The following is a 26,344-nucleotide window of genomic DNA, read 5'->3' as shown; positions in this document are numbered from 1 at the left end:
GCATTCAGAGCAGACATGCTTGGACAAGAATTTAGAAAAATGGTGCAAATTGGCAGATTAAAAAGTTCACAGACACCTCCTCCTTTAATTTGGAGTGAGTGAGTGAGTGCGTTGGGTTTAACCCCGCTTTTAACAGTATTCCAGTTATATCACGGCGTGTCAGCTTAATGTGGGAGGAAAGCCCGAAGTGATGCAGGTCTCAGACGTTTACCACTTCGGTGAAACCCACGAGCACGGGTATGGCGCTGACAAACCTAGAAACATAATCGGGGTGAACCAGGATTCAAACCCACTATCATAGGTTTCTGGCACGCCCAAGGGACATAACTCTGCACAGTGAAGACTGGGCCACCCATGCCCCCTATTATTTGGAAGTGTTCTCAGATCTTCAAACAGAGAGGTATCAAATCTGAGTAAAAGATACGATTTCAGCAAGATTAGCCAGCAACAGTGATACAAAAAAAATAGAAACACATTTCACATGAAGTATGTACATTTTTTTTTATTTAATTCTCTGAGATGTCAAATGATGCATGACTGAAATGAAGGGGTTAGTCTAATTTTCAGAAATTGTGAGGTTTAGTTCAATTGTACAGGCTGCTACCATCCATCGGCCGAAACTTGAGTCTTACCCTTGTGGACTAGGTGTGAATAGGGCAGAAAGCTTCTGTTGATGGAGCCTATATCTAGCTCGGACTGCAGACTTGTACATGAAGAGGAAGCAAATGTAGATGTGGATCTCACATTTACCAGACAGACTATTAGACTGAAAGCACCCCTTAGTATCCCACACACACTGTAAATACACAGAAGAACTGCATTAGGATGCAATGCTGAATTCCTCATCATACATCCATCATCCAATAAGCATGACACACAGTGCCACACTAACACAACTTATGCTGTGCAGATATTACATTACAAAGGGATACGACATACAAACTGATACATCTTAAAATGTTCATACCATTAAGGACCAACCTTTAGATATTTGGGGGGTTATAAGAAAAATAATATATTGTCCCAGATTGCAAAAAAATAATTAGGCTCATAGTTTAAATTTTTTTAATCTGGTTTTACAGCTGTGGCTGAAAAATATAAAATATTTGGTTGACATATGCAAAATCCAAGTCCACCTCCCATAAGAATATCAAACAGTCATTCCCTTTTTGGTGCACAATGGCACATCCTGCTTCTGTTGTAAGTGTCTGGATACGCATAGTGTTATGTCCCTAACTCATGCTGTGGCTAGATCATGTACCTAGTGTGTGTTATGTCCCTAACTCATGCTGTGGCTAGATCATGTACCTAGTGTGTGTTATGTCCCTAACTCATGCTGTGGCTAGATCATGTACCTAGTGTGTGTTATGTCCCTAACTCATGCCGTGGCTAGATCATGTACATAGTGTGTGTTATGTCCCTAACTCATGCTGTGGCTAGATCATGTACATAGTGTGTGTTATGTCCCTAACTCATACTGTGGCTAGATCATGTACCTAGTGTGTGTTATGTCCCTAACTCATGCTGTGGCTAGATCATGTACATAGTGTGTGTTATGTCCCTCACTCATGCTGTGGCTAGATCATGTACATAGTGTGTGTTATGTCCCTAACTCATGCTGTGGCTAGATCATGTACCTAGTGTGTGTTATGTCCCTAACTCATGCTGTGGCTAGATCATGTACCTAGTGTGTGTTATGTCCCTAACTCATGCCGTGGCTAGATCATGTACATAGTGTGTGTTATGTCCCTAACTCATGCTGTGGCTAGATCATGTACATAGTGTGTGTTATGTCCCTAACTCATGCTGTGGCTAGATCATGTACATAGTGTGTGTTATGCTGCTAGCTCATGCCGTGGCTAGGTCATGTACCAGTACATAGTGTGTGTTATGTCCCTAACTCAGCCTTCTCTGGATCTATCAGTTGGTTTAATTTCAGGTCATTTCATTTATTGAAAGAATACTAATGACAGTATGACTCATGTCATGATGAGCTGTAAATCCAAACACATATACGTGTATATTCCACTTCTCATGATTCATGATGGCCTCACACTTGGTTGCCCACCAATATTAACCAGTTCAGTTTCCACACAACACGGTGATGCGTCCTCTCCAAGTCCATACAGATATGAAGGGGACATTCAATCACATTCAATCTAAAATGTCCATACAAACTGCCCCCCTAGTTAACAATTACACAGCTGGTTAACTGATGCTGATCATCCTTCATCTTGCTGCTTCAGTATCCTCAATCAGGGCCAGGTACTTCATGTTGATGGGCCCCGGACATGGATGCTGGCTGCAGGCAAGGGATGTGATATGCACTGATAATACATGTACTGCACTGAAAGTCCTTCACTGGCTCTAGGCGAGGTCTTTATGTCAGGTTGATGGCCTAGGCTTCAAAATAAGCTTTCCTGTCTGCAAGGTAAAAACATAGACAATAATTAGTATTAAATTGGATTTATTTCATTTTCACTTGCGGGCTACATGAAGCATACTAAAGCTCAAGCAGGGATTTTCTGTTGAGGCCACAATGTTTTCAATGATCAAAGCATAAGCCATCAGATTCGTTCACAAAATGACTTCATATATGCACACATATGTAGAAATACTATTTCAGTTTGGAAATGATCCAGGCAAGACCTGATAGCATAAGAAACAACATCAGAGTACACTGACACACATGTAATCATCTAGTCACTGTTTAAGCAAACTCTTATGGCAACAATTAATATTTTGAATCACATCAATGACAACAGATGGTAAATATTGCTTGTCATTTGGTGAAAAAAAACAACACTTGAAAAGAGTTCAATAGACGACATGTGCTCGTAAGGCCGTGAAACACTAATTATTAGATTTTCATCCAAAAGTTTCAAATATGTGTGCACAGTGTTGGGAGTGAGCCTGTCCTGGTCAATAATTGTCATCACAACAATGTAGCGGTAGCTGCCTTAACTGCTTCTCGGTGTGTTTGGTACCATCAGGCTTCTTCATGTTCTTGTGAAGCCAAACAGAAAAATATTTTCCACCTTAACATGTTTCCTTTCTGTTAATTGCTTGGTAGTACTGAGCGATTCTGGTTAAATATAACGTTAATTTAATCAGACAAGGAAGTTTTAAACAACAGGATGCACAGCTGTACATACCAACATCTAGAAATAACATTCTTCAACAAAAGAATTTTGTGGTAGTTGTTCCTTGTGGATTGAGGATGTCACAGCATGACTGACATTTACATTGCAATACAGCATAAATAATAAAGAGAGGTCACGAGGCATCCTACAGCTTTGTGTCATAACTGTGCCAACGCTCATTGCAATCATAAAGAAAGAATTATCAACTTCCTCTTTCCTTATTGTCTATAGCACATTTGTAAGTCAATCTCAGTAAAATCAGATCTTGGATCTGATACCACACCTCTCTGCATGAACATCTGAGGACCAATCCACAGGTCGCATCAGGTGAACTTTCAAATCACAATTTTATTGACATGACATGTATATATATGCTGTACCCGCTGAGATGAATAAAGAAGGAAAGATTGGTTGGTTTGTTGATTAACGCCGCACTCAGCAATATTCCAGCTATATGAGGGCGGTCTGTAAATAATCGAGTCTGGACCAGACAATCCAGTGATTAATATCATGAGCATCGATCCACGCAATTAGGATCGATGACATGCATCAACCAAGTCAGCGAGTCTGACCACACGATCCCCTTAGTCGCCTTTTACGACAAGCATAGTCACCTTTTACGGCAAACATGGGTTGCTGAAGACCTATTCTACCCCGGAATCTTCACGGGTCAAAGAAAAAATATATATATAAAACTTAAAAGAATTTAAATGCTTTTATGCAATAATTGGAAGAATTGCACCTGAAACTACTATTTCATCAGAAAAAAAATAATCAAATATCAAGTTATTTAGTGGCAGCTTTTACTATATATGTGTAAAATAATAATAACCATAAGCGTAGCACTTTTGAACAACTGGTTTTGGAACAATCTGACCAGTCAACATAGAGGCCTCCTGCATTCTTGCTACAGCAAATGAATAAAAATTAAATAATGAATATTGTAGTGAGTGAGTGAGTTGGGTTTAACGCCGCTTTTAACAGTATTCGAGTTATATCACGGCGTGTCAGCTTAATGTGGGAGGAAAGCCCGAAGTGATGCAGGTCTCAGACGTTTACCACTTCGGTGAAACCCACGAGCACGGGTTTTGGTGCTGACAAACCTAGAAACATAATTGGGGCGTACTGGGATTCGAACCCACAATCATAGGTTTCTGGCGTGCCCAAGGGACGCAACTCTGCACAGCGAATCGCGGCGCCTTAGACGACTGGGCCACCCGTGCCCCCAGTGAATATTGTAATTACAACCAAAATATGTATAGGTATAAAATCAGGAAGTCACCTTGTTCAAGGAAAATATCCGTCAATATTGTTTATTGTACAATAAAACACTGCAGGGAGAATAAACCACTTGTTGTTTATCATACAATTATACACTACAGGGAGATAAAAAAAACACTCGGGGCTGCAGTGTTTCATTCTATGATAAACAACTCCCACTCGTCGTTTACTTCTTGAATATATAGAGTGTTTCAGGACATAGTATCCCGTGTTCATCTCTCAACTGATCACATAAGTTTGTTTCAGGTGTTTCAAATAGGTGTCCAGTCTCATTGGTCAGCTGAGATAGCACATGTGACTACTAATTTCATGATGTCTATATGTCTTTCATGATGTTAAAATATCCCTTGAGGTAGATAACAATGAGCAATCAATCGTGGTATTATCGACTAATCCTTTGAACAAAGTATGTAGTTTTTACATAGGCAGATATGTGTGTATTCTGTCTGCTGCAGTAAACCTACATACATAAACACTTACTTTTGACAAAACCACTGTGCAAGATTACAGTAATTAATCAACATATTAACATCAACATATTAACGTCAACATATTAACGGTTTATCCTTTGCTCAATTTTTTTGCAACTCAACCAACAATTCCTCCATTGCTGCACTGCCACGTGCATACTACATAATATGCAATACATTAACCACATCAGACCTGGATTTATAACCCAATCTTAGATTAAATAATTACCGCAAACACGAGAAATTCCAAATGTGAACCACTGCTATATATCCTTGACACCCTCAGAGGCAGGAAATTTGCCAGGTGAAAGGTTTTAGTAAGCATCATCCAATCAAATCCAAGGATTCAAGGGGATTCCACCTCTGTCAACGAGGTCCTCCCTTGCATGTCCGAAGCCCAGTTTGTTAGGTCACTGATGATAATTGGTATCTGGTGATTATGCAGGATAGTTAAAATGGCACCAGCTAGACAACTGAGAGTTAGAGTGTTGTTTCCGTTTAAGATGACTGGTTTATTTAAGCTTGTTTAAATCATGCTAATAGTATTATGCAATCAGATCTAACATGTTGTTTTTATTGTGATGGTAAGGTATGCAAGTCATGACACAACCCGTAATAACAGAGTTCCTTGATACATAAAATGGGAACAGTTTTTTATAAAGGTACTGTTGTTATGTAGACATACTGGACAAAGCACACTTTCACTTAAAATGGCTCCTATTTCATTCCTGGAGACATGATGGTTGAGTTCTGAGTACCGGTATTGTTGTTTCTGTTTCATATTTGACATAAACCCAGAACCAGGTAACTGTCCCATTGCAGTGTCTACATTAGAATGTATTTCATGTCCATTGCTATACAAACAATAACAATGGTGAAAAATATTCTGAAAAAAAATGTTTATTGCTCAATAATTAGTTGATGCTGTTTAGTGAATTTCCATTCCAACTCCTTAATTAGCATAATTTAAATATTGGAAAATAAACTTGAATGCCTATCATTCTATTCCTGTGAGAATAAAAATTATTTACACAATTGTATTTAGGCCTCTGTTTTATTAGTTTTTTCCAGATCTTTCTTTGCAAAGCCATAGTGTTGTTGACCGAAATAAAAACAAAATTCATCTTTTTCTCTGATTGATTCCACAAAGATATTGATAGGGGAAATAAAGGACAAACAAATCTTAGCCAAAGGATTACTTCAACACACTGACCATACTGGCATACAGCAAATTTCTTTCCAGTTAACAGATTTTGCAAAACTGATTCTTCCCAAAACTTTAACTTCATTCCACATTTGTGAAATTAAGGTCGGAGGATCTGTAAACCAATTCTTAAAAAACCCACTTATTTCCCTTCCTAATGCTTCCTCTCTGTACAGCATAACCACAGACAGAGAACACTATACTGTGAAGGCAACATCCATAACTGACACTGAGAAGAAAGGTGAAAAGTCTTACGTCATCACAGGACATGTTATAATCTCCCAGGACTTGCCGGCATCTGGAAGCAATTCTGTGAAAGTTAAGGAAATTAACATGTGTTCTCAATTACCAAAAATATTTCCTCAACCTGAAATTCACTTTAATATAAATACATCAAATAACAAAATTCAAACAAAATAATATATAGGTACCAAGCAATTTAAATTATTTAAACTGAAAATAAAATATCAACTTGCAAAATGATTTTGTTGACAGGAAACATCTGTGTATGGCTTAAATATATATATAAGGAAAAAAATACCTGTCATAAAAAACATTCCTGTAAAAATAATAACATAAATAATGCCCCCCAAAAGATACTTATGTGAATTACAAAAAAATTACCAGTAAGTAAACTATACATTGTATGTCATAAATATACATACACAAGATTAACATAAACAACCATTCAAATTATCCGTAATTATAAATGCATGCACAATAAGCAGTCTACACAAGCTGAACAAGAAAGGCAGTCAGTGGAAACGCCAAAGTTATGTGTGTGTGTATGTGCAGACTGACACAGGACAAGCTGTCAGCATGGCTAGGGCTGTCTGCCTGCTCCTGCATAATGGGCCTGGAGACACACCAGTGCATTCATCCACCAGTCTCAGATAAATTATGATGATGTAGGCCCAGATGGAAGCATTTGTGTGACATGGCTGGTGCCGAGACAAGCAGAGTTACCTCCCTTACTGTAGCTGCCTTGGTTCATGCAATGTGTTCAAACGCCCATGTCTGCAGTTTTTGTTTCTGATATTTCTAGTCTTAGTGAACATAAAATGCATCCAAAAATGTGTTATATTGAATTCAAACAATTAATAGTATATTTTTGTTTAAAAAACCCAAAATTGGATATTCAAATAATTTTACACACACTGTTTGAAATAACTGTAATAGGGTGCAAGCAGTTGTTGATTATTGGGTATTACAGAACTTACTAAATGACAAGGATATACAGTAACCTGCGTATCTCACAACAGAAAGAACCCAGGAAGTGAACGATAGATCTAGCTTTCCAAAAATATATACTGTGTAGTACCATATACATGATACAAAAGAAGGGGCCCCTGACTTTAAACAACAGTAGGCCCTTGGTTATATATGCTTGAGACTGGCCAAAGGACCAGAAGTTAATCCCCTGGAAGTCCGGGTCAGATTTAGCTCCATAACACCAGCACCAGCGTGTTTGACTATCCATTACTTTTCCACACAACATCCAACACACTCAATACCTTTAAGCTTCATGTAGCACACTACATCAGTAATTCCTGTGTTATGTGTGATTTGTCATGTTTCTTGGGTGCTGCAAGATTATGTACATAGACTATGTTCCTCTTATGTTACCGCAATACCTCCTTAATTTATGTAAAATCAAGACAGTCATCAGAGATTTGAGATTTTATTTATTTAGATTAATTTATGCATCTATGTTTCAACTTTGGTGCAACCTAGTTGTCTTGTGCAACTAGCTTGTCATGTCAACATACGACTGGTGCAAGTTAAATGAATGTCTTTAAATCGGGCCCTGCATTATATGATGCTTGTCATTGATGACAGTGCCAAATAAGCACTGCAACCGTAAGTACTAACTGTATTAAAATCATGCCAGTCGTCAACATCTGAGATTGTATATACTTAGACTAGTGTAGGCATCAATGTTTCAACTTTGATAACTTGATGGGTCCTGGGTGCCACCTGGTATTGTCTGGTGCAACTAGCTTTTCATGTCAACATGCCACTGGTGCAGGTTAAATCGATTGCCTTTATTCAAGACCTCCTCAATTTGAAGTTGAGCAAAAGTCCAATACCTACTTCCCAATTGTGGACAGAGCAACACTTCATCTGTTCTGTTCTATCACTGACAGTCATTTTGGGCAATGCAAAACACAGCAAACAATTTCTCAACATTAGGTACACCATAAATATCTCTAGTTCTGACATTTCCCTGATAAAAGATCACACGTGTCTGTGTTTTTTCAAGACACCAACAATCATTCTGCCAAATCACAGATAAAAAACAGAAATTTGTTTAGATGGTTTCAGAAAAGACCTAAATATTAACACAGAAGTGAACTTTCTTCAATACTGGATAGCATGTACGAAGTCACGTTTAAACTGGTCATAAGCTGGTAATTGGATCCTTATTACATCACATATAATCACACTCACCGGCTGCTCATGCATCCCTAAATTCTACATTTTTCAGAACTAAATGACAAATGTCACAAAAATTGTATAGACAAAATCAAAAGAATCCACTCTAGTGTGAATACGAAAGCAACACTTGTTTGCTGATTGAACGCTGATTATACAAAAGTATACTACAAGAATTTAATATCACATGCAACAGAAGTAATGAATCTTATGATAACCTACTCTTCTCTAGAACTTTGTTTCACAGAGTAAGTTCATCCTGGTAATTTCATATAAACAGGTTAATGAAAAAACATTTTGTTTTATTTCTAATTAAAATAAACCGAACATGTGAAGAAAATTGATAATGCTTTAATTTTAATGATAACTATAGGCGAACAAAAAGGATGTTTTTGGAGAAAGAAATTCCTGATATAGTTATATAATAATGTAGAAATACAAGCATGTCTGTTAAAAAAATATAATGTTATGTTTTGAAATATTTTCATTTTATGTTTATTCACGGTATTTCTTACATAGCTCGAAATAAAATTTTATGCAATAAATTTTTATCTTATGAGGTTATGACATAAAAGTATTCAAATTTTCTTCATTTCTTAAAATTTTACGATGAGACTTACACAGTTAGTGAGAGGGCATGTTTTAGAGGGTCATACATTCAAGTTTTCTTAAATATACTACCATTTCAAGATGTCTTATGATTTTTGAAAAGACCATAATGAATATGGTTGCAATGTTGACATTTGCGTCGGGATAGCATGGTGACAATACAATACAAAAATATATTGTTGTGATCCCAAGCATATTAAAAAAATCCAATGATCTTCAGTTAAGCTTAGCAGAGTTATGCCCCTTTTACTTAGTGCCTGTATAAATCTCTGCAATGGGTATTGACATCAGAGAGGAAAGGCGATTTCCACCAAAGACTGCAAGTTATGTTTTATACCAAACGGGTAACATTACACATAACCCAACAAATACATTAGTCACATACATTTTCATGTTATAATTATTATCAACATGGCAGAAGACAGGAAATGTCTTGCTGTAACCTGTAATCAAAACCGTTCAAATCCCAATGCGTCTCAGTTTCTCAAATTATAACAAATATAACAGTATTTCTCTTAAAAATTAGTGTCAATCATAATGAATCATGTACTCCCCTAATGTCAAAAGTTACTTGCGAGGTTTTCATGTGCTTGTCTTTATGATAATTTAATTAAGTCATTCCTTACAGTAAAACAAATCAGAAATTATTAGTAGAGCTTTGGCAATGTTAACTTTTTTATACTTGTCTTAAACCCAGTAAAACGGTGTTTAGAAATCAAAACATATTTTGTGACTTGTATAGTTTATTAACTAAACTGACAACCAAGTTTGAAGTTTATAGTGTGTTTGATTTAAAGATAAAAACCTAAAAAAGGTAATGTGACCTTTATACTTGCCATTTGGGACTTTATAAATCATATTCAATTAAACACAGACAAGACAAAACAACTTATGTTTTATCTGTGCATATTACTTCCCTTGCATGAACTATTTAGCCTGAGTTGCCTCCCTTCGTTTTGCTAAGCCTTTGACTTTGTCAGCAGTGTGTGCTAGTTGACATTGTCTTTTGTGGGAATATTTGGTGTCCTGTTTGAGTTTGCAACTTTATTTTGTAGGCAATTGATACAAGCAACAAGCAGATTTGTTGTTGATAAATATGGTGAATGTTGTATCAATTTACATATCACGATACACGAGTCCAAAACGGGTAATGATTTTTCCTACCCCAAAAACCCTATAATAAGCCATGAGCTAGCTGAAGGATACATTGATGGTGCCACCACTCGCTTGTGGATGCCCCAGAGGAAGAGCATGACGAGGATGAGGCAGCTGATGGTGAAGAATGGGTGGTTCAGCAGAGACTGGGTGAACGATACCTGGAACATAATGTACAATATGAACGATACCTGCAACAATGTACAAGGTACTGGGTAACTGATACATGCAACAATGTACAACATACTGGGTAACCGATACCTGCAACAATGTACATCATACTGGGTAACTGATACCTGCAACAATGTACATCATACTGGGTAACTGATACCTGAAACAATGTACATCATACTGGGTAATTGATACCTGAAACAATGTACATCATACTGGGTAACTGATACCTGAAACAATGTACATCATACTGGGTAACTGATACCTGCAACAATGTATATCATACTGCGTAACTGATACCTGAAACAATGTACATCATACTGGGTAACTGATACCTGAAACAATGTACATCATACTGGGTAACTGATACCTGCAACAATGTACATCATACTGGGTAACTGATACCTGAAACAATGTACATCATACTGGGTAACTGATACCTGCAACAATGTACATCATACTGGGTCACTGATACCTGAAACATTGTACATCATACTGGGTACCCGATACCTGCAACAATGTACATCATACTGGGTAACCGACACCTGAAACAATGTACATCATACTGGGTAACCGATACCTGAAACAATGTACAACATACTGGGTAACTTATACCTGTAACAATGTACAACATACTGGGTAACCAATATCTGCAACAATGTACAACAGACTGAGTAACTGATAACTGCAACAAATTTCAATGTACTGGGTAACTGATACCTGCAACAATGTACAACATACTGGGTAACTGATACCTGAAACAATGTACAACATACTGGGTAACTTATACCTCTAACAATGTACAACATACTGGGTAACCGATACCTGCAACAATGTACATCATACTGGGTAACCGATACCTATGGGCTACTTGGGACAACTATGGGGTACTTGGGAAAGCTATGAGGTACTTGGGACAACTATGAAGTACTTGGGACAGCTATGGGGTACTTGGGAAAACTATGGGGTACTTGGGACAACTATGGGGTACTTGGGACAACTATGGGGTACTTGGGACAACTATGGGGTACTTGGGACAACTATGGGTTACTTGGGACAACTATGGGGTACGTGGGACAACTATGGGGTACTTGGGACAACTATGGGTTACTTGGGACAACTATGGGGTACTTGGGACAACTATGAGGTACTTGGGACAACTATGGGTTACTTGGGACAACTATGGGGTACTTGGGACAACTATGGGGTACTTGGGACAACTATGGGGTACTTGGGACAACTATGAGGTACTTGGGACAACTATGGGTTACTTGGGACAACTATGGGGTACTTGGGACAACTATGGGCTACTTGGGACAACTATGGTGTACTTGGGACAACTATGGGGTACGTGGGACAACTATGGGGTACTTGGGACAACTATGGGTTACTTGGGACAACTATGAGGTACTTGGGACAACTATGGGGTACTTGGGACAACTATGAGGTACTTGGGACAACTATGAGGTACTTGGGACAACTATGGGGTACTTGGGACAACTATGGGGTACTTGGGACAACTATGGGGTACTTGGGACAGCTATGGGGTACGTGGGACAACTATGGGTTACTTGGGACAACTATGGGTTACTTGGGACAACTATGAGGTACTTGGGACAACTATGAGGTACTTTGGACAACTATGAGGTACTTGGGACATCTATGGGTTACTTGGGACAACTATGAGGTACTTGGGAAAACTATGGGTTACTTGGGACAGCTATGGGTTACTTGGGACAACTATGAGGTACTTGGGACAACTATGAGGTACTTGGGACAACTATGAGGTACTTGGGACATCTATGGGTTACTTGGGACAACTATGAGGTACTTTGGAAAACTATGGGTTACTTGGGACAGCTATGGGGTACTTGGGAAAACTATGAAGTACTTGGGAAAGCTATGAGGTACTTGGGACAACTATGAGGTACGTGGGACATCTATGGGGTACTTGGGACAGCTATTGGGTACTTGGGAAAACTATGAAGTACTTGGGAAAGCTATGAGGTACTTGGGACAACTATGAGGTACGTGGGACATCTATGGGGTACTTGGGACAACTATGGGGTACTTGGGACAACTATGGGTTACTTGGGACAGCTATGGGGTACATGGGACAGCTATGGGGTACTTGGGAAAACTATGAAGTACTTGGGAAAGCTATGAGGTACTTGGGACAACTATGAGGTACGTGGGACATCTATGGGGTACTTGGGACAACTATGGGGTACGTGGGACAACTATGGGTTACTTGGGACAGCTATGGGGTACTTGGGACAACTATGGGGTACTTGGGACAACTATGGGGTACTTGGGACAACTATGAGGTACTTGGGAAAGCTATGAGGTACTTGGGACAACTATGGGGTACTTGGGACAACTATGGGGTACTTGGGACAACTATGGGGTACTTGGGACAACTATGGGGTACTTGGGACAACTATGGGGTACTTGGGACAACTATGGGGTACTTGGGACATCTATGGGGTACTTGGGACAACTATGGGGTACTTGGGACAACTATGGGGTACTTGGGACAACTATGGGGTACGTGGGACAACTATGGGGTACGTGGGACAACTATGAGGTACTTGGGACAACTATGGGGTACTTGGGACAACTATGGGGTACTTGGGACAACTATGAGGTACTTGGGAAAGCTATGAGGTACTTGGGACAACTATGGGGTACTTGGGACAACTATGGGGTACGTGAGACAACTATGGGTTACTTGGGACAACTATGGGGTACGTGAGACAACTATGGGGTACTTGGGACAACTATGAGGTACTTGGGACAACTATGGGGTACTTGGGACAACTATGGGGTACTTGGGACAACTATGGGGTACGTGAGACAACTATGAGGTACTTGGGACAACTATGGGGTACGTGGGACAACTATGAGGTACGTGGGACAACTATGGGGTACGTGGGACAACTATGAGGTACTTGGGACAACTATGAGGTACGTGGGACAACTATGGGGTACTTGGGACAACTATGAGGTACTTGGGACAACTATGAGGTACGTGGGACAACTATGGGTTACTTGGGACAACTATGAGGTACTTGGGACAACTATGGGGTACTTGGGACAACTATGAGGTACTTGGGACAACTATGGGGTACTTGGGACAACTATGAGGTACGTGGGACAACTATGGGTTACTTGGGACAACTATGAGGTACTTGGGACAACTATGGGGTACTTGGGACAACTATGGGCGACTTGGGACAACTATGGGGTACGTGAGACAACTATGAGGTACTTGGGAAAGCTATGGGGTACGTGGGACAACTATGGGTTACTTGGGACAGCTATGGGGTACTTGGGAAAGCTATGGGGTACTTGGGACAACTATGGGTTACTTGGGACAACTATGGGGTACTTGGGACAGCTATGGGGTACTTGGGAAAGCTATGAGGTACTTGGGACAGCTATGGGGTACTTGGGACAACTATGGGGTACGTGGGACAACTATGGGGTACTTGGGACAACTATGGGGTACTTGGGACAGCTATGGGGTACTTGGGACAACTATGGGGTACTTGGGAAAGCTATGGGGTACTTGGGACAACTATGGGTTACTTGGGACAACTATGGGTTACTTGGGACAACTATGGGGTACTTGGGACAACTATGGGGTACTTGGGACAACTATGGGGTACTTGGGAAAGCTATGGGGTACTTGGGACAGCTATGGGGTACTTGGGACAACTATGGGTTACTTGGGAAAACTATGAAGTACTTGGGAAAGCTATGAGGTACTTGGGACAACTATGAGGTACTTGGGACATCTATGGGGTACTTGGGACAACTATGGGGTACTTGGGAAAACTATGAGGTACTTGGGAAAGCTATGAGGTACTTGGGACAACTATGGGTTACTTGGGACAACTATGAGGTACTTGGGAAAGCTATGGGGTACTTGGGACAACTATGGGGTACTTGGGACAACTATGGGGTACTTGGGACATCTATGGGTTACTTGGGACAGCTATGGGGTACTTGGGACATCTATGGGTTACTTGGGACAGCTATGGGGTACTTGGGACAACTATGGGGTACTTGGGACAACTATGAGGTACTTGGGACATCTATGGGGTACTTGGGACATCTATGGGGTACGTGGGACCTGTTCTGATTCTCACAAGGTTGGCAATATTGTGCTATAAACTTTTGGACAAGTTTGCCTTCAACTCCATTTGTTTAGATTTTGCCAGTCTGAGGACAAGCTGACACTGTTATCATCAATTACAGCCCAGTAGTTGTGACATTGCTGCCAACACCAACATCCCCTGTTCCCCTGTAAGTGCCAGTGCCCACCTGAGGTGTGAGGGGGTCCCAGAGCCACGTCCATGCCCCTACTGCTGTACACACGGAGATGAAGATCAGGATGACTGAAACACACAATGACCATCAATGATTCAGTATAGTCAATGGGACTACAGTAAGGCTAGTCACAGGCACCTTTAACATTACAACATGATGTAGGTACCAATACACTTCTTGTCATTACAATACATATTATTTCTTAATATGTTTTGTTCCACAACCTTGTTTAGAAGCACACTCCGGTGCAGTGGTGACTTTGCATAACACCACTGCTACAGGCTCATTTGCATATCATGTGACCAGACTGCCTCTTGTTTATTAACAAACGCTCTTACCCTGAAATCAGAACAGATTTGGCTAAAGCGAGCCATTTGGGGCGCTTTACATATTGTTTTGCATAATCATTTAGATATGCTACTACAACTGCTACAGTGAGGTGCATGGCAATACATATTTATACATCAAAGTGACTGTATCACTAGCTCTCCACAGGGCTTGATCACAGCACGTTACTTACATATCATGATAAAGCCCTTGATAAAGTAAATAAGTTATTCAGTTTACAACAAATGAGAAGACTCTAAACAAACATGGGGCTGGAAAAGATGTCTTCCTGAGTATAAAGGCAGGGTGTGGGAAGTCCTTCTGCTACCAGCCGCACCTTGCTGTAAGTGAGATGGGAAATGCTAATCATATAGCTGCTTGTTTCAATCATCATCCCTTTTTCAGCATTGAGTCATTCCAACCAGACCCAGAATAGAATAGCAATACAGTACGCTTGAAGTTGATAATCAAGGATGGTCTAACTGAGATGTGAAGAATCTCACCCAAGTGTCTTTTGATACCAAATATATCAACACAAGTTGATAAAAGTGGAAAAACTGTGTCTTAAGTGTAAAAAGTACTGCTAACAGCTTCAGTAGCAGAGCCATAAGTGATGTCATTTGATTGTCACGTCATGGTAACCAATGATGTCACAATAGTCTGCAAAGGATTGTGATGCAATTTCATTGCAGCGATATCACTTGATCTCACCCAAGCCATATCCCCTGTGGGAGCCAGTTTTTGATGATAAACATAATCATACCTGAGCGCTGATTGTCTTACCCGAGCCTACTGATTGTTAAGATTATTTGAAAAGTGGACTTAAAACAACATTATGACTATGCATAATTGCAGATGTCATCCACAGTTCATGATGTAATAAAGAATTGAATGTGACATTTCATGCCTCTTCATATAAATAACAAGCCATTTGGTACATTTTCACATGAAATACATTGTGGGTAATAGTAGTATGTAAGGTAACTTGTCACAACTCGGGGGAGGGGAAACAATTCACTTGGATAATCCTAATTTTAAAAACTTTATTTTTTGTTGCTTAACGTTGCACTCACCTGTAATCTAGCTACATGAGGCCAGTATATAATTGACAATCTCCAATGATGGATATTATAAGCAATTTTGCAGTAAGCTTTCACAGAATTATATTCGGTCAAAAATACAAAGTTAAAAAAAGGACAAAAGTATGCAATTAAGGTCAAATATTACGAATAAAGAACTAAATATTACTACTAAAGGTCAAAATACAAAACAAACAGACGAGGGTTAAACATACAAAGTACGCAATATTAATAGTCAAATGTTACGAAAAGACGTCATAAGAAAAGAAAGAACAATGTGTACGAAAGAACGTCCGTGAGCACGAAAGGACGTTTTTAATAAAGAACGTCACTCAGCACGAAAGCAGTGGACAATAAAGAACGCCAGATGGCGCTGCAATTTGTAAAACGTTCCAAGTTTAATCGGCTTGTTCCGCCGTGTATATGATAACTGCATGCCGAGGTGCACAATGTATTACGTCATTCCTCGTGCACTCACCGTCTGACGTCACACATATATATATACATGTATTTATAATGTATAAGAACACATTGTGTATAAACATGAGAGCCTGGGACCCTTCACAACTGTTACTGAGTCAACCCAGGATTCACAACAAGACAGGTTAACCCAGGGCTTGTGTATCATAAGACAGGAAAACCCAAGGCTGGTGTATCATAAGACGGTTGCTTATTATTTTTCAAAGTAATTTTATCCGAAGTCTTCTGCTAACCATGCTGGAGTGCCTGGGTCCCACTGGTGTTATACCCCCATCACACCAAACTAGTTCTCAATACATTGAGAAAAGTAATGTTGTCGAACAAGCTCCAAGTGTATGAACGTAGTGGACGCAGTAGCAACTATTGACAGTCTTTTTACGAACTTCATGGATGGGCTCAGACGGGGAGGGTGCTCAAAATTTTATCCTGTCCATCCCGTTCTGCAATTAGTTGGATTGACAACGTACTTAAAACAAGAAAGACATAATACGAACGGAATTGCCGTACTTCGAACCTACTAGGGACGTGTTACGACGTGGTGCAGTCGGACATAAATTTCAGTACGTGTGCATACTGATCGGGTCGACTTCTCTTTGAAGGCATGATGTGTACAGCTCGGAGCCCTGAACTTGAATGAAGACTGGCTACAACGAGCTTGGTATCAATAGGCGTCAGGCCATGAATTAGTTAGAACTGGCTTGGACATATTGTGTTTGAGGTAGAACGGGGTTGAACAGGGTTGAACTGGTTAAGAACGGGTTCAGAATGGCTATGGACGTGCTTGAACTGCTTCGAAACATTGTCGGGATGAGGTGAACGGGCACTTTTACACAATCTGAACTGGATACAAACGGACTGCAGACTGGGTAAGAATGAGATAGATGTATTGAGGACTGCTTATGAACGAACTAGCATCGTATTTTACGCCAAACTACGTGTTCTACTACTAGGGTAGAACGGGATAGAACTACTTTGGTGTGATAGTATTATAAAGGCGATGGAAAAAAACCCTCCACAAGTTTGGGAAGACACGGAATTCTGCTGGTGGAAATCTAGTTAATACAGAGGAAATTCAGTGAGTTCAAAGCCACAGTCAGGCATTGCAGCCATGGTGACAACAGACGTGCACAAGTGCATTGTCCGAAGCCATCACCCTGAACAGACTTTGCCTTCTTCTTCAGAGGAGACGTTAGATGTTTCCACTGCTTTGACTGTTGTTTAGTCTCTGTCTGATAGTGGTGAATCCAAGACTCATCCAGTGTTACAAATTGCTGAACAAAGTAAGCTGGGACTGCTTCAAAACAATGTAAAGTCATTGAACTTGGATGATGAAACCTTTGTAAGATGAGACTTTATTATCCCGAAGGAAATTTGGGTTAAATCAGCACAAGATCTCAGCTTATTGATAAACACACATACAAATAAATAAGAGCATCACAAACCGAATTAGCATTAAATGTGGCACAAGATAATATTTGATTTGCATCCTATGTGAGTTTTGAATCAATGACAGTGCCCAGATATTTATACTTATCTACAACTTCTATTACCACATTATCATTAACAAGCGGATTATAACAGGAGTTATCTTTCCTAAACTCTATGACCATTTCCTTTGTGTTCTTGATACTTAAAAACAGACAACCATCCTTACACCAGGATATAAAATTAGAAATTTCTGTACTCAAATCTTTGATAAGACCTGCAAGTGCAGCGTCATCTGCAAGTTTTACAGTAAAACAATTAACAAAACGGCTGATACAGTCATCAGTGTACAAAATGAATAAAATGGGCAAGATAACGTGACCTTGAGGGCCCCTGTACAAGTGCAAATAAGAGGTGAGCGGGTTAATGGTGATGAACTGTGGCCTGTTTACAATAAAAGACTTAACCCATTTGACAACATTGAGTTAAACACTCATGGTGTTAAGGTTTTGCATAAGTAAGTGACTGTGATGCTCTATGGTATTGAAAGCGGGTGAAAAATCATCGAACAATATTTTTACATGTAATTTACTGTTAACCAGATGGCTGTAGATTTTATGCAGGAGAGTCTGTGTTGCATCCCCTGTTGGGCCTATATGCAAATTACCAAGCTCCAGAATATGCAGAACTTTGACAAATAACAATCTCTTGATGACATCAAGCAGTCGGTGTTCAAGGCATTTCATAGCTATTGAAGTAAAAGCCACAGGCGTACATTGTGTACAGTTGGGTTTAGCTTTTGGGGAACAGGTACAAAGTTATAACTTCTCCATAAGAGAGGAATGTGATGGTAATCTAATGAAGCTTGAAAATGATTTTGAAATATGCCGCACAACTGCTCACTGCATTCTTTGGGGTTGTAGCTAAAACGGCCCCTCAGCAAAATGGCACCTATTGGCGAAAATGGCACCTCGTCTGAAATGAAAACAGCTACTACTGCCTGGCGAAAACGGCACCTTATAAATTTTTTTACCTTGGTACTGAATACATGAAATAAAACTCACATGGTCACTTGCAAACACAAATAACTATGAAATGTTAAAAATAGTTTACATTAGAAACCTGCCTCTTTTCGCCGACTCTGATTTGAAGGCACAACTAAACTTATTGTGAAAACATTACATGCTTTGAAGTAAAATATATGAAATTAAACTCACATGGTCACTTGCAAACACAAATAACTGTGAAATGTTAATCGTCTTAAAACAAGTTTACATTAGAAATTAGCCTCTACTCCAATTTACACCCCGACTCTGACTGGGAGGCGCAACTAAACTTATCGTTGAAACATCACATGCTTTGAAGTTTTAAGTACCTTTACTCAAAGTAACTCAATCATCAGTCAATGTCAAGCTGAAACTGAGTCTGGCGGAAATGTCAAGAAATTGGACTACAGGTATACTTTATATTTAATATTTATTTTAGTAAGTAGGAAAGAAATAGTAATTTTATAGTTATTTCACATATATCTCCCCTTTTTGCTGGCAGCCGACATCACAAGAATGTTTCTTCGGATAACAGACGGTGTCCCACCCAAGGAAAACATATATACTACAACATAACATAATAAAGAATGTAAATAAAGCATATATACCACTACATAAATTGTTCTTATTGTTTTTAAAAATAGAGGTGCTGTTTTAGCCCAACAATTAGTAGGCGTTTTGCAAAAGGAGGTGTCCTTTTAGCCCGAGAAATCAGCAACTTTTTGCTGAGGTGCCGTTTTAGCCTGCACCCCATTCTTTGTCATACCCTCAGTTTATTCCTGAGGAATGTGATGGGAGATGCCTACTGTACTGGCTACGAGACATGTGGTCCAAGTGCAATCATCCATGATCAAATCATGTATTTTATCAACAGTAACCTTAGTGGTGGCAGTTGTTGGTCTTCCTGACCTTGAATCATCTACGAGGCTTTCTTCCCCTCTTGAACTCCTGATTGCGTATTTGGTTCATTTGCAGCCTGTAAGCTTTGAAAGTACTGTCCATAACACATGTGAACTGTTAAGGGTGTACTGTACATTCTTTGTAGTTTGGCTCTGAACTTTTCAGCCACTCTCATATATCGCTGTCGACATCATTACTCCAATCTCAGACTGTACTTACTTCTCCAGAACCTTGCTGCGGGCTGAAGCTTATCTATGACTTCTGTCAGCCTCCTCTCAAACGCCTTTAAATCTAAAACACAAAGTCGACACTTCTTGAAAACACCAGCTCATTTATAGAGATTATTATATATGTGTCATATTGATTTTACAATACAAGTGTCAGAATTCTTGAGCTAGGGCAATATATTAAATCTGACACAAGTTTGGGTGGGTGGGATAATTTTCAATATTTGGGAGTCATGACTTTCTTTACACAAATACAGTTATGATCTTACTGTTGTTTTTTCTATCAATTTATGCATTTACATAGTCCATGCAGTGAGTGTCATCTAAGAAAGTACAAAGAATGCATTACAGCGTTAGAAATTGGCACTAGTCCGAAAGTCCTTGCCAAACTGCCCAATGGTAAAGGTATCATAAGGACTAGTAGAAATTTGCCCTTTTTAAGGGTTTTGCTATATGTTATCATTATAAGAACTAGTAGACGAAAACTGTTAGTTTCTAACCCTGGCATTATTAGAATCCACATGAGCCATGATCCAGTGCAGGCAAACCTGAAGGCTCAGGTTAGATGGGTGAGTGAGTGAGTATGGTTTTATGCCGCTTTTAGCAATATTCCAGCAATATCACGGCTGGGGACACCAGAAATGGGCTTCACACATTGTACCCATGTCGGGAATCGAACCCGGGTCTTCGGCGTGACGAGCGAACGCTTGAACCACTAGGCTACCCGACCGCCCTCAGGTTAGATGGATAAACTTAATATTGTAGTCAGTAATTTATCATGTTTATCGCCTCAGTCATCAAAAATGCAGTATTTGAGGAAATTATTGAGTCAAATACACAGAAATTACATGTAATTATAAATACTTCAAAATATACAAAATGTTCCAAAATTGTATTCAAAATTATTAATCCACTTTCAATTATGTTAATATAGCGAATGGAAATTTTTTATTCAGGCAAAATATTTAACATACATTTGTTAGACATGCTTATACATTGTTTCCTTAAACTGACTCTCTCATGCTACAATTTATCAAATTTTCAAAACATCTCTTGGGACTTCAATTGACATTAGTTGGCCAGAACGTGGTTTATCAGACACAGTGTTTAGTATAGTGCCATAATCAATCAGCATAATATCCAGCTCTATCATAGCAACCTGTAATAATCAAGACTGAAACAGAACCAGTGGTTGATATTATGAGCAACATCCCATGCAGTCAGGGTAAGGTGACACACAATGATACACTGTTGTGTCGAAGTTGAGAGGACCTATGTAAATCATTCCAGTTATCCGAAGTTTGACACAACCAAAGAGGATGAATAAAGAAGGTACATGCAGGGACCAAGCTCTTACTTCAAGACATGATATTAGTCAGCTCTTACAAGTGTGGCATACTCCAAATGTATTCTAACCTGATCAGTGGAGAGCTAATATGTAGGCTAGTAGCATTTGACGACGAAAACCTTGTCAATGTGCAGAGATACCAAACATTCAATCATGCTTTATGTGAATCATATCAGCCTACCCTTAGAATACAGAACCACAAACTTTTCAAACACATGTCAATACCCTATGACGTAATTTGTGGTATTTTGTTGCCAGTCACACCGGCAAAACAATGCTCTGTGACGTCGGCGGTCATTGAGTGTGCATAAGCTCCTCCCAGTGATCTATCATCTCTACACACAAATGTTATTGAATACGCCCAGTGATGTTGAGAGTTTCGAATATTTGTTTACTAAATATAATCTGTAGCGGCGCATTTTATAGCAAGCGCTTATGAAAGCACTTTTATTTTCAATATATTTGTTATTTCGTCTTTTTCGTAATTCTAAGGCTGAAATGATTATAAATGGGAACTAATATCGATACATTATTATTTCGATTCATTAATTTTCATTATTATGCACCGGAATGCAGTTTATTAGGTATATTATATTGGCACTGAACACATCCAAATGTCTCTGGTGTTAGGGTAGGTTACCCCGAACTCTATCCTCAGCCCTTGGATCCCCTTTACTATCATAAGGGTTAGGTACCTGTTTTGTAGCTAATAGATTACCCGAACTCGGTCCTTAGCCCTTGGATCCCCTTTACGATCAATCAACCCTAGCTTTATGATCATTAGGGTTAGGTACACGTTTAGTGGCTATTATAGATTCTATAGCAGGACCTAATATTTTTCACACAAAAATGTGAGGAAAAAAGGATGAAATGGTTTAGTGTCAAATATTTTGGCTGCTGGAAACTCCTGGAACATTCACACAAGCCACTTTCACCCGCTACATTTTTTCAGTACTGATTCAAAAGCAAACTCACCCTCATGTCGTCACTAGCCATGGTTATTCTTCCCTCCTTCCTTACTATTATCCCCATTATCCTTACAGTGTTCCCTACCACACTTTTCTGCACAAAAATCATTAAATACCATGTTACCCCAGAGTTTGACGTGTGATGCATGGAGCCGTTTTCAGTTTGCACCATATCAGCTCATTCCTCAACACTTGGTATCTTGTAGATTACGGGACGAGTGTGCCAATGGCATCAGGATCACTCGTAAGTGTCTGTGGATGAAAGTCACGGGACACCATGCCTACCCGTAACCTTCGTAAGTGTCCATCACCTTTTCGTTCAGTTCTGAAACGGTGTAGGCATGACTAGGTAAATTTTCTCTAGTTTCTCAGTGTGGACATAGTTCAGTCGGGTACCTGTCGGACAAACAATCCGAAGGTTGCGAGTTCGTGTCAGACAGATTGTCACAAAAACTGGTTGCTTGTCTTTGAGACATGTGACCTACGGCAGATATCGTTCTCACAAGAAGTTGTGGTACTGTATTCTTAAGGTGCTCCATCATATCCATTGACAACAGTGTTTGCACATGAAGCCTTGATAACAAGACTATCAAAGGAGAAAGGAACCGCACAGACTGACAGAGTGGTACATTTCTGGTCTGCATACTTTGCAACAATAAAAGGAATAAAAGGAATCTCCCATTATCTTATATGGCCGGGTGATATTTTTTCCACCATTACATCGACCCATTTACTATATATTATTGTTCAGGGCTGTAACATTATCATTACTGCTACTAGATTGGGGTGAAAAAAAACGTGTTTCCGGTAACATGCACTGTTGCCTGTGGCGCTTGTGGTGGTGTAAACATAAGTCTTCGAGTTATCCTTTACCAAGAAAACATTGACACTGCCCTTCGGGGACATTTTTGAAGATTACACATGCATAAATATACATTTGAAGTTAATAGTTTGATTGCAATTTTTACAATATGGCCCAAAGCTATAAAAACATATCCATGTACTATTTTCAGAAGAACGTTCTTCGTTTATTCTCCAAAATATTGTTACCTTCCGTTTGTTCTGCCATCAGACCGTCTGTATACACGATATCGTGCATATAGTGGACCAATGCCGTGCAATATACACGACTGGAAAACTCCCTTCTCCGCCGTGAGACGCGAAAGCTGATTGGTCTATTAATTTCCTACACAACAAACCTGGTTCCCGGTCTCAGTTGCGCTACGCTACATTGTATATTCCCCAATAATGACCAAGTGTCGTTATTTACATAAACCCATTATTCAATCTCTCGATGTATTCACATTTTTCATCATCAATATTTTGGCATATTAAAAGACGAATACCGGAAATATTTTCCAAAAATAATTCGAATACACTTATGATCTTCTTAAACAATATAAATGATGACAGATTGCAAAATTGTGATGTCAGTTAACAGGCAGTCTGGTTATTACAGTTTGTCGTTGAAACTGAAATGGTTGGTTGCATCCGCTAAGTACGGCAGGTTGAAATAGCAGAATTCAACAACAAACAATACACCATAACAAGTATCAGCTGACTACCAATCAGTCACCCTGCACACTCAAGTAGCCCTAAAAATCTTTCGATTACTTTTCGTATATGGATTTTATTAGCACGAATTGTTACTATTTTCAGTATAAAACAATTGACTCTGTAAAGGTCATTTGTTAATCCTCGAAACTAACGCTGAATTTTTACAAATAGTTCAGCTGTGAGAATTCTGTCGAAATATCGTCATAATAAACAACATATAACTTAATGTCATATCAGTTGACGATCAACCAAACACCTGTGTCTACCAACCAACAAAAAGGTTTTTTTTAGAGAATCACAGACACGCTTGCTTCCAGTGACAAACACGCTTACTTCCAGCATAGGCACAGGAAGCACTTGTTGAATTATATGTTGCATGCAGTTTGAAGACGTGTGAACGATTTACTGAAGTACTTGGGGAGTTTCTTCAGCTTGTCAAAAACAGATATTTTCAAAGATTGTTGATTGTGTATACGTGTTTGGATTAACGCAATTATAAAATACTCATTGAACCATTTCAACGAATCACTTCTTACATATCCATAACAAATAATTCCTTCGTTAATATATCTGTCTTGTGTGATTTTTCTTTTTCTTAATTTTGTTAATATATACTATGCCAATCGTCTTAAACTGACAGTTTTTCTCCGTCAGAACATGATGACATGGTAAGCTCGTTAGTTAAGATGTATTAGTGCACCAGTGTGTTGACCGAAAACTTGTGTAATTCAGTATGAATAAGAAATAATATGAAAATATTGTACACCGACACCAACACAAAGACAGCAAACCTTTTACATACATGTATATATGTTATCGTCTGGGACACAATTCTAGTTACACCCCCTACCCCCATCGGCACCCACCCTCGTTACCAAAAAACATGTTAGGATCCCCCAGTCACAAACATCTTTATTTGACAAAAAGAATGTGACAAATAGTGACTGAAACGGACGTAAAATATTCATATACATGCAAATGTGTCTGTAATTAACCCCTACCATTTATAGATTCAACGGAAGCAACATTACATGTCTTTTAAACAAAAAAATAACATTAATCATTTAAACACCAAAGATGGACAAAATGTTTAACGACTGATCATAATTTGCATGCGAAAATATCGCATTTTGATTTAATATGTAAAAATTTCAGTTGAGAACAATATTAAAATTTGTATTTGGAACTTTAAACCAATAATCAGTCATCAGATATATGAATACATAAACCGTTCTTATTAGAATTGAATAGGGCAACTCTGATATGTTATTTAGGTATTTATTTCTTAGCATACGTACACAGTAGTGTAGGTTATTGTCATTATGGGATCGCTACAAATTGCGTACTGAGGAATATATGACAGGGTTGTCACACATCTATCGCCGTTGAAAAAGCAAAAACGACTTTTTGCGCAATTAATGTCTACATTTTAACGAGGCATATAAATTATCATTTAATATAATGTAAAATATACCCAGTAAATAAGATGTGTAAATGATTAAATATGTATTTGTATGTATATGTATATAGATATGTATATAGATATAGATATATCTACTAGTAGATGATTGCTTTTAATATTTATCATATTCCATTTTATCAACGAGTATCATTAAAAACCAGTGTTGTCGGTTCTAACTGTTGCGCAAATGCCGAGATCGATGTGTTGATCTGTGTAGATATTAGGCCTATAAACCGCAAACATATATATATAGCGAGTTGATATAATGTTCGTAATCGCTGCTGATAGATCCAATCATATAACCCGTGATACCATAACGTGTGAGTATCGTGTGCTGTTATTCCCACGATATCGTGCATATTATGGTAAATGTTTCATTATTTACACGATATATCGTGCATATTATGGTTCTGTTATTAACCTGATTAACACGTGCATATTGTGATAAATTGTCTGTTATTTATACGATATCGGGCATATTGGGATAAATTGTCTGTTATTTACACGATATCGTGCATATTGTGATAAATTGTCTGTTATTTACACGATATCGTGGATATTGTGATAAATTGTCTGTTATTTACACGATATCGTGTACATTGTGGAATATGTACTCTTTATGTACACGATACATGGCCTTCTGCCATGATGATCTGTTTACGTTATGTTACTTTATCTGTGATTGGCTGATTTGTGATTTTTAACCAATCAGATGCTATGT

General features: G+C 38.9%; 1 protein-coding gene across 1 annotated transcript; it reads right to left on the bottom strand.

Moving 5' to 3' along the window:
* Positions 1-482: 482 nt before the first annotated feature.
* Positions 483-23,784, bottom strand: LOC124120835 (nuclear envelope phosphatase-regulatory subunit 1-like). The gene is made up of 6 exons (XM_046483707.2): positions 23,655-23,784; positions 20,281-20,352; positions 14,799-14,872; positions 10,350-10,459; positions 6,354-6,408; positions 483-2,424 (listed from the first exon to the last, which is right to left on the bottom strand). Exons 1-6 carry the CDS (start codon positions 23,701-23,703, stop codon positions 2,386-2,388), a joined length of 399 nt encoding a protein of 132 aa, XP_046339663.1. The 5' UTR covers positions 23,704-23,784; the 3' UTR covers positions 483-2,385.
* Between the last annotated feature and the right edge of the window lie 2,560 nt (positions 23,785-26,344).

Source organism: Haliotis rufescens, unplaced genomic scaffold (assembly GCF_023055435.1).
Source record: "Haliotis rufescens isolate VD_foot unplaced genomic scaffold, xgHalRufe1.0.p SCAF_19, whole genome shotgun sequence".
Taxonomy (NCBI): domain Eukaryota; kingdom Metazoa; phylum Mollusca; class Gastropoda; order Lepetellida; family Haliotidae; genus Haliotis; species Haliotis rufescens.
The sequence above is the reverse complement of the archived record's forward strand: the minus strand, read 5'-3'. Positions and strand labels throughout refer to the sequence as shown.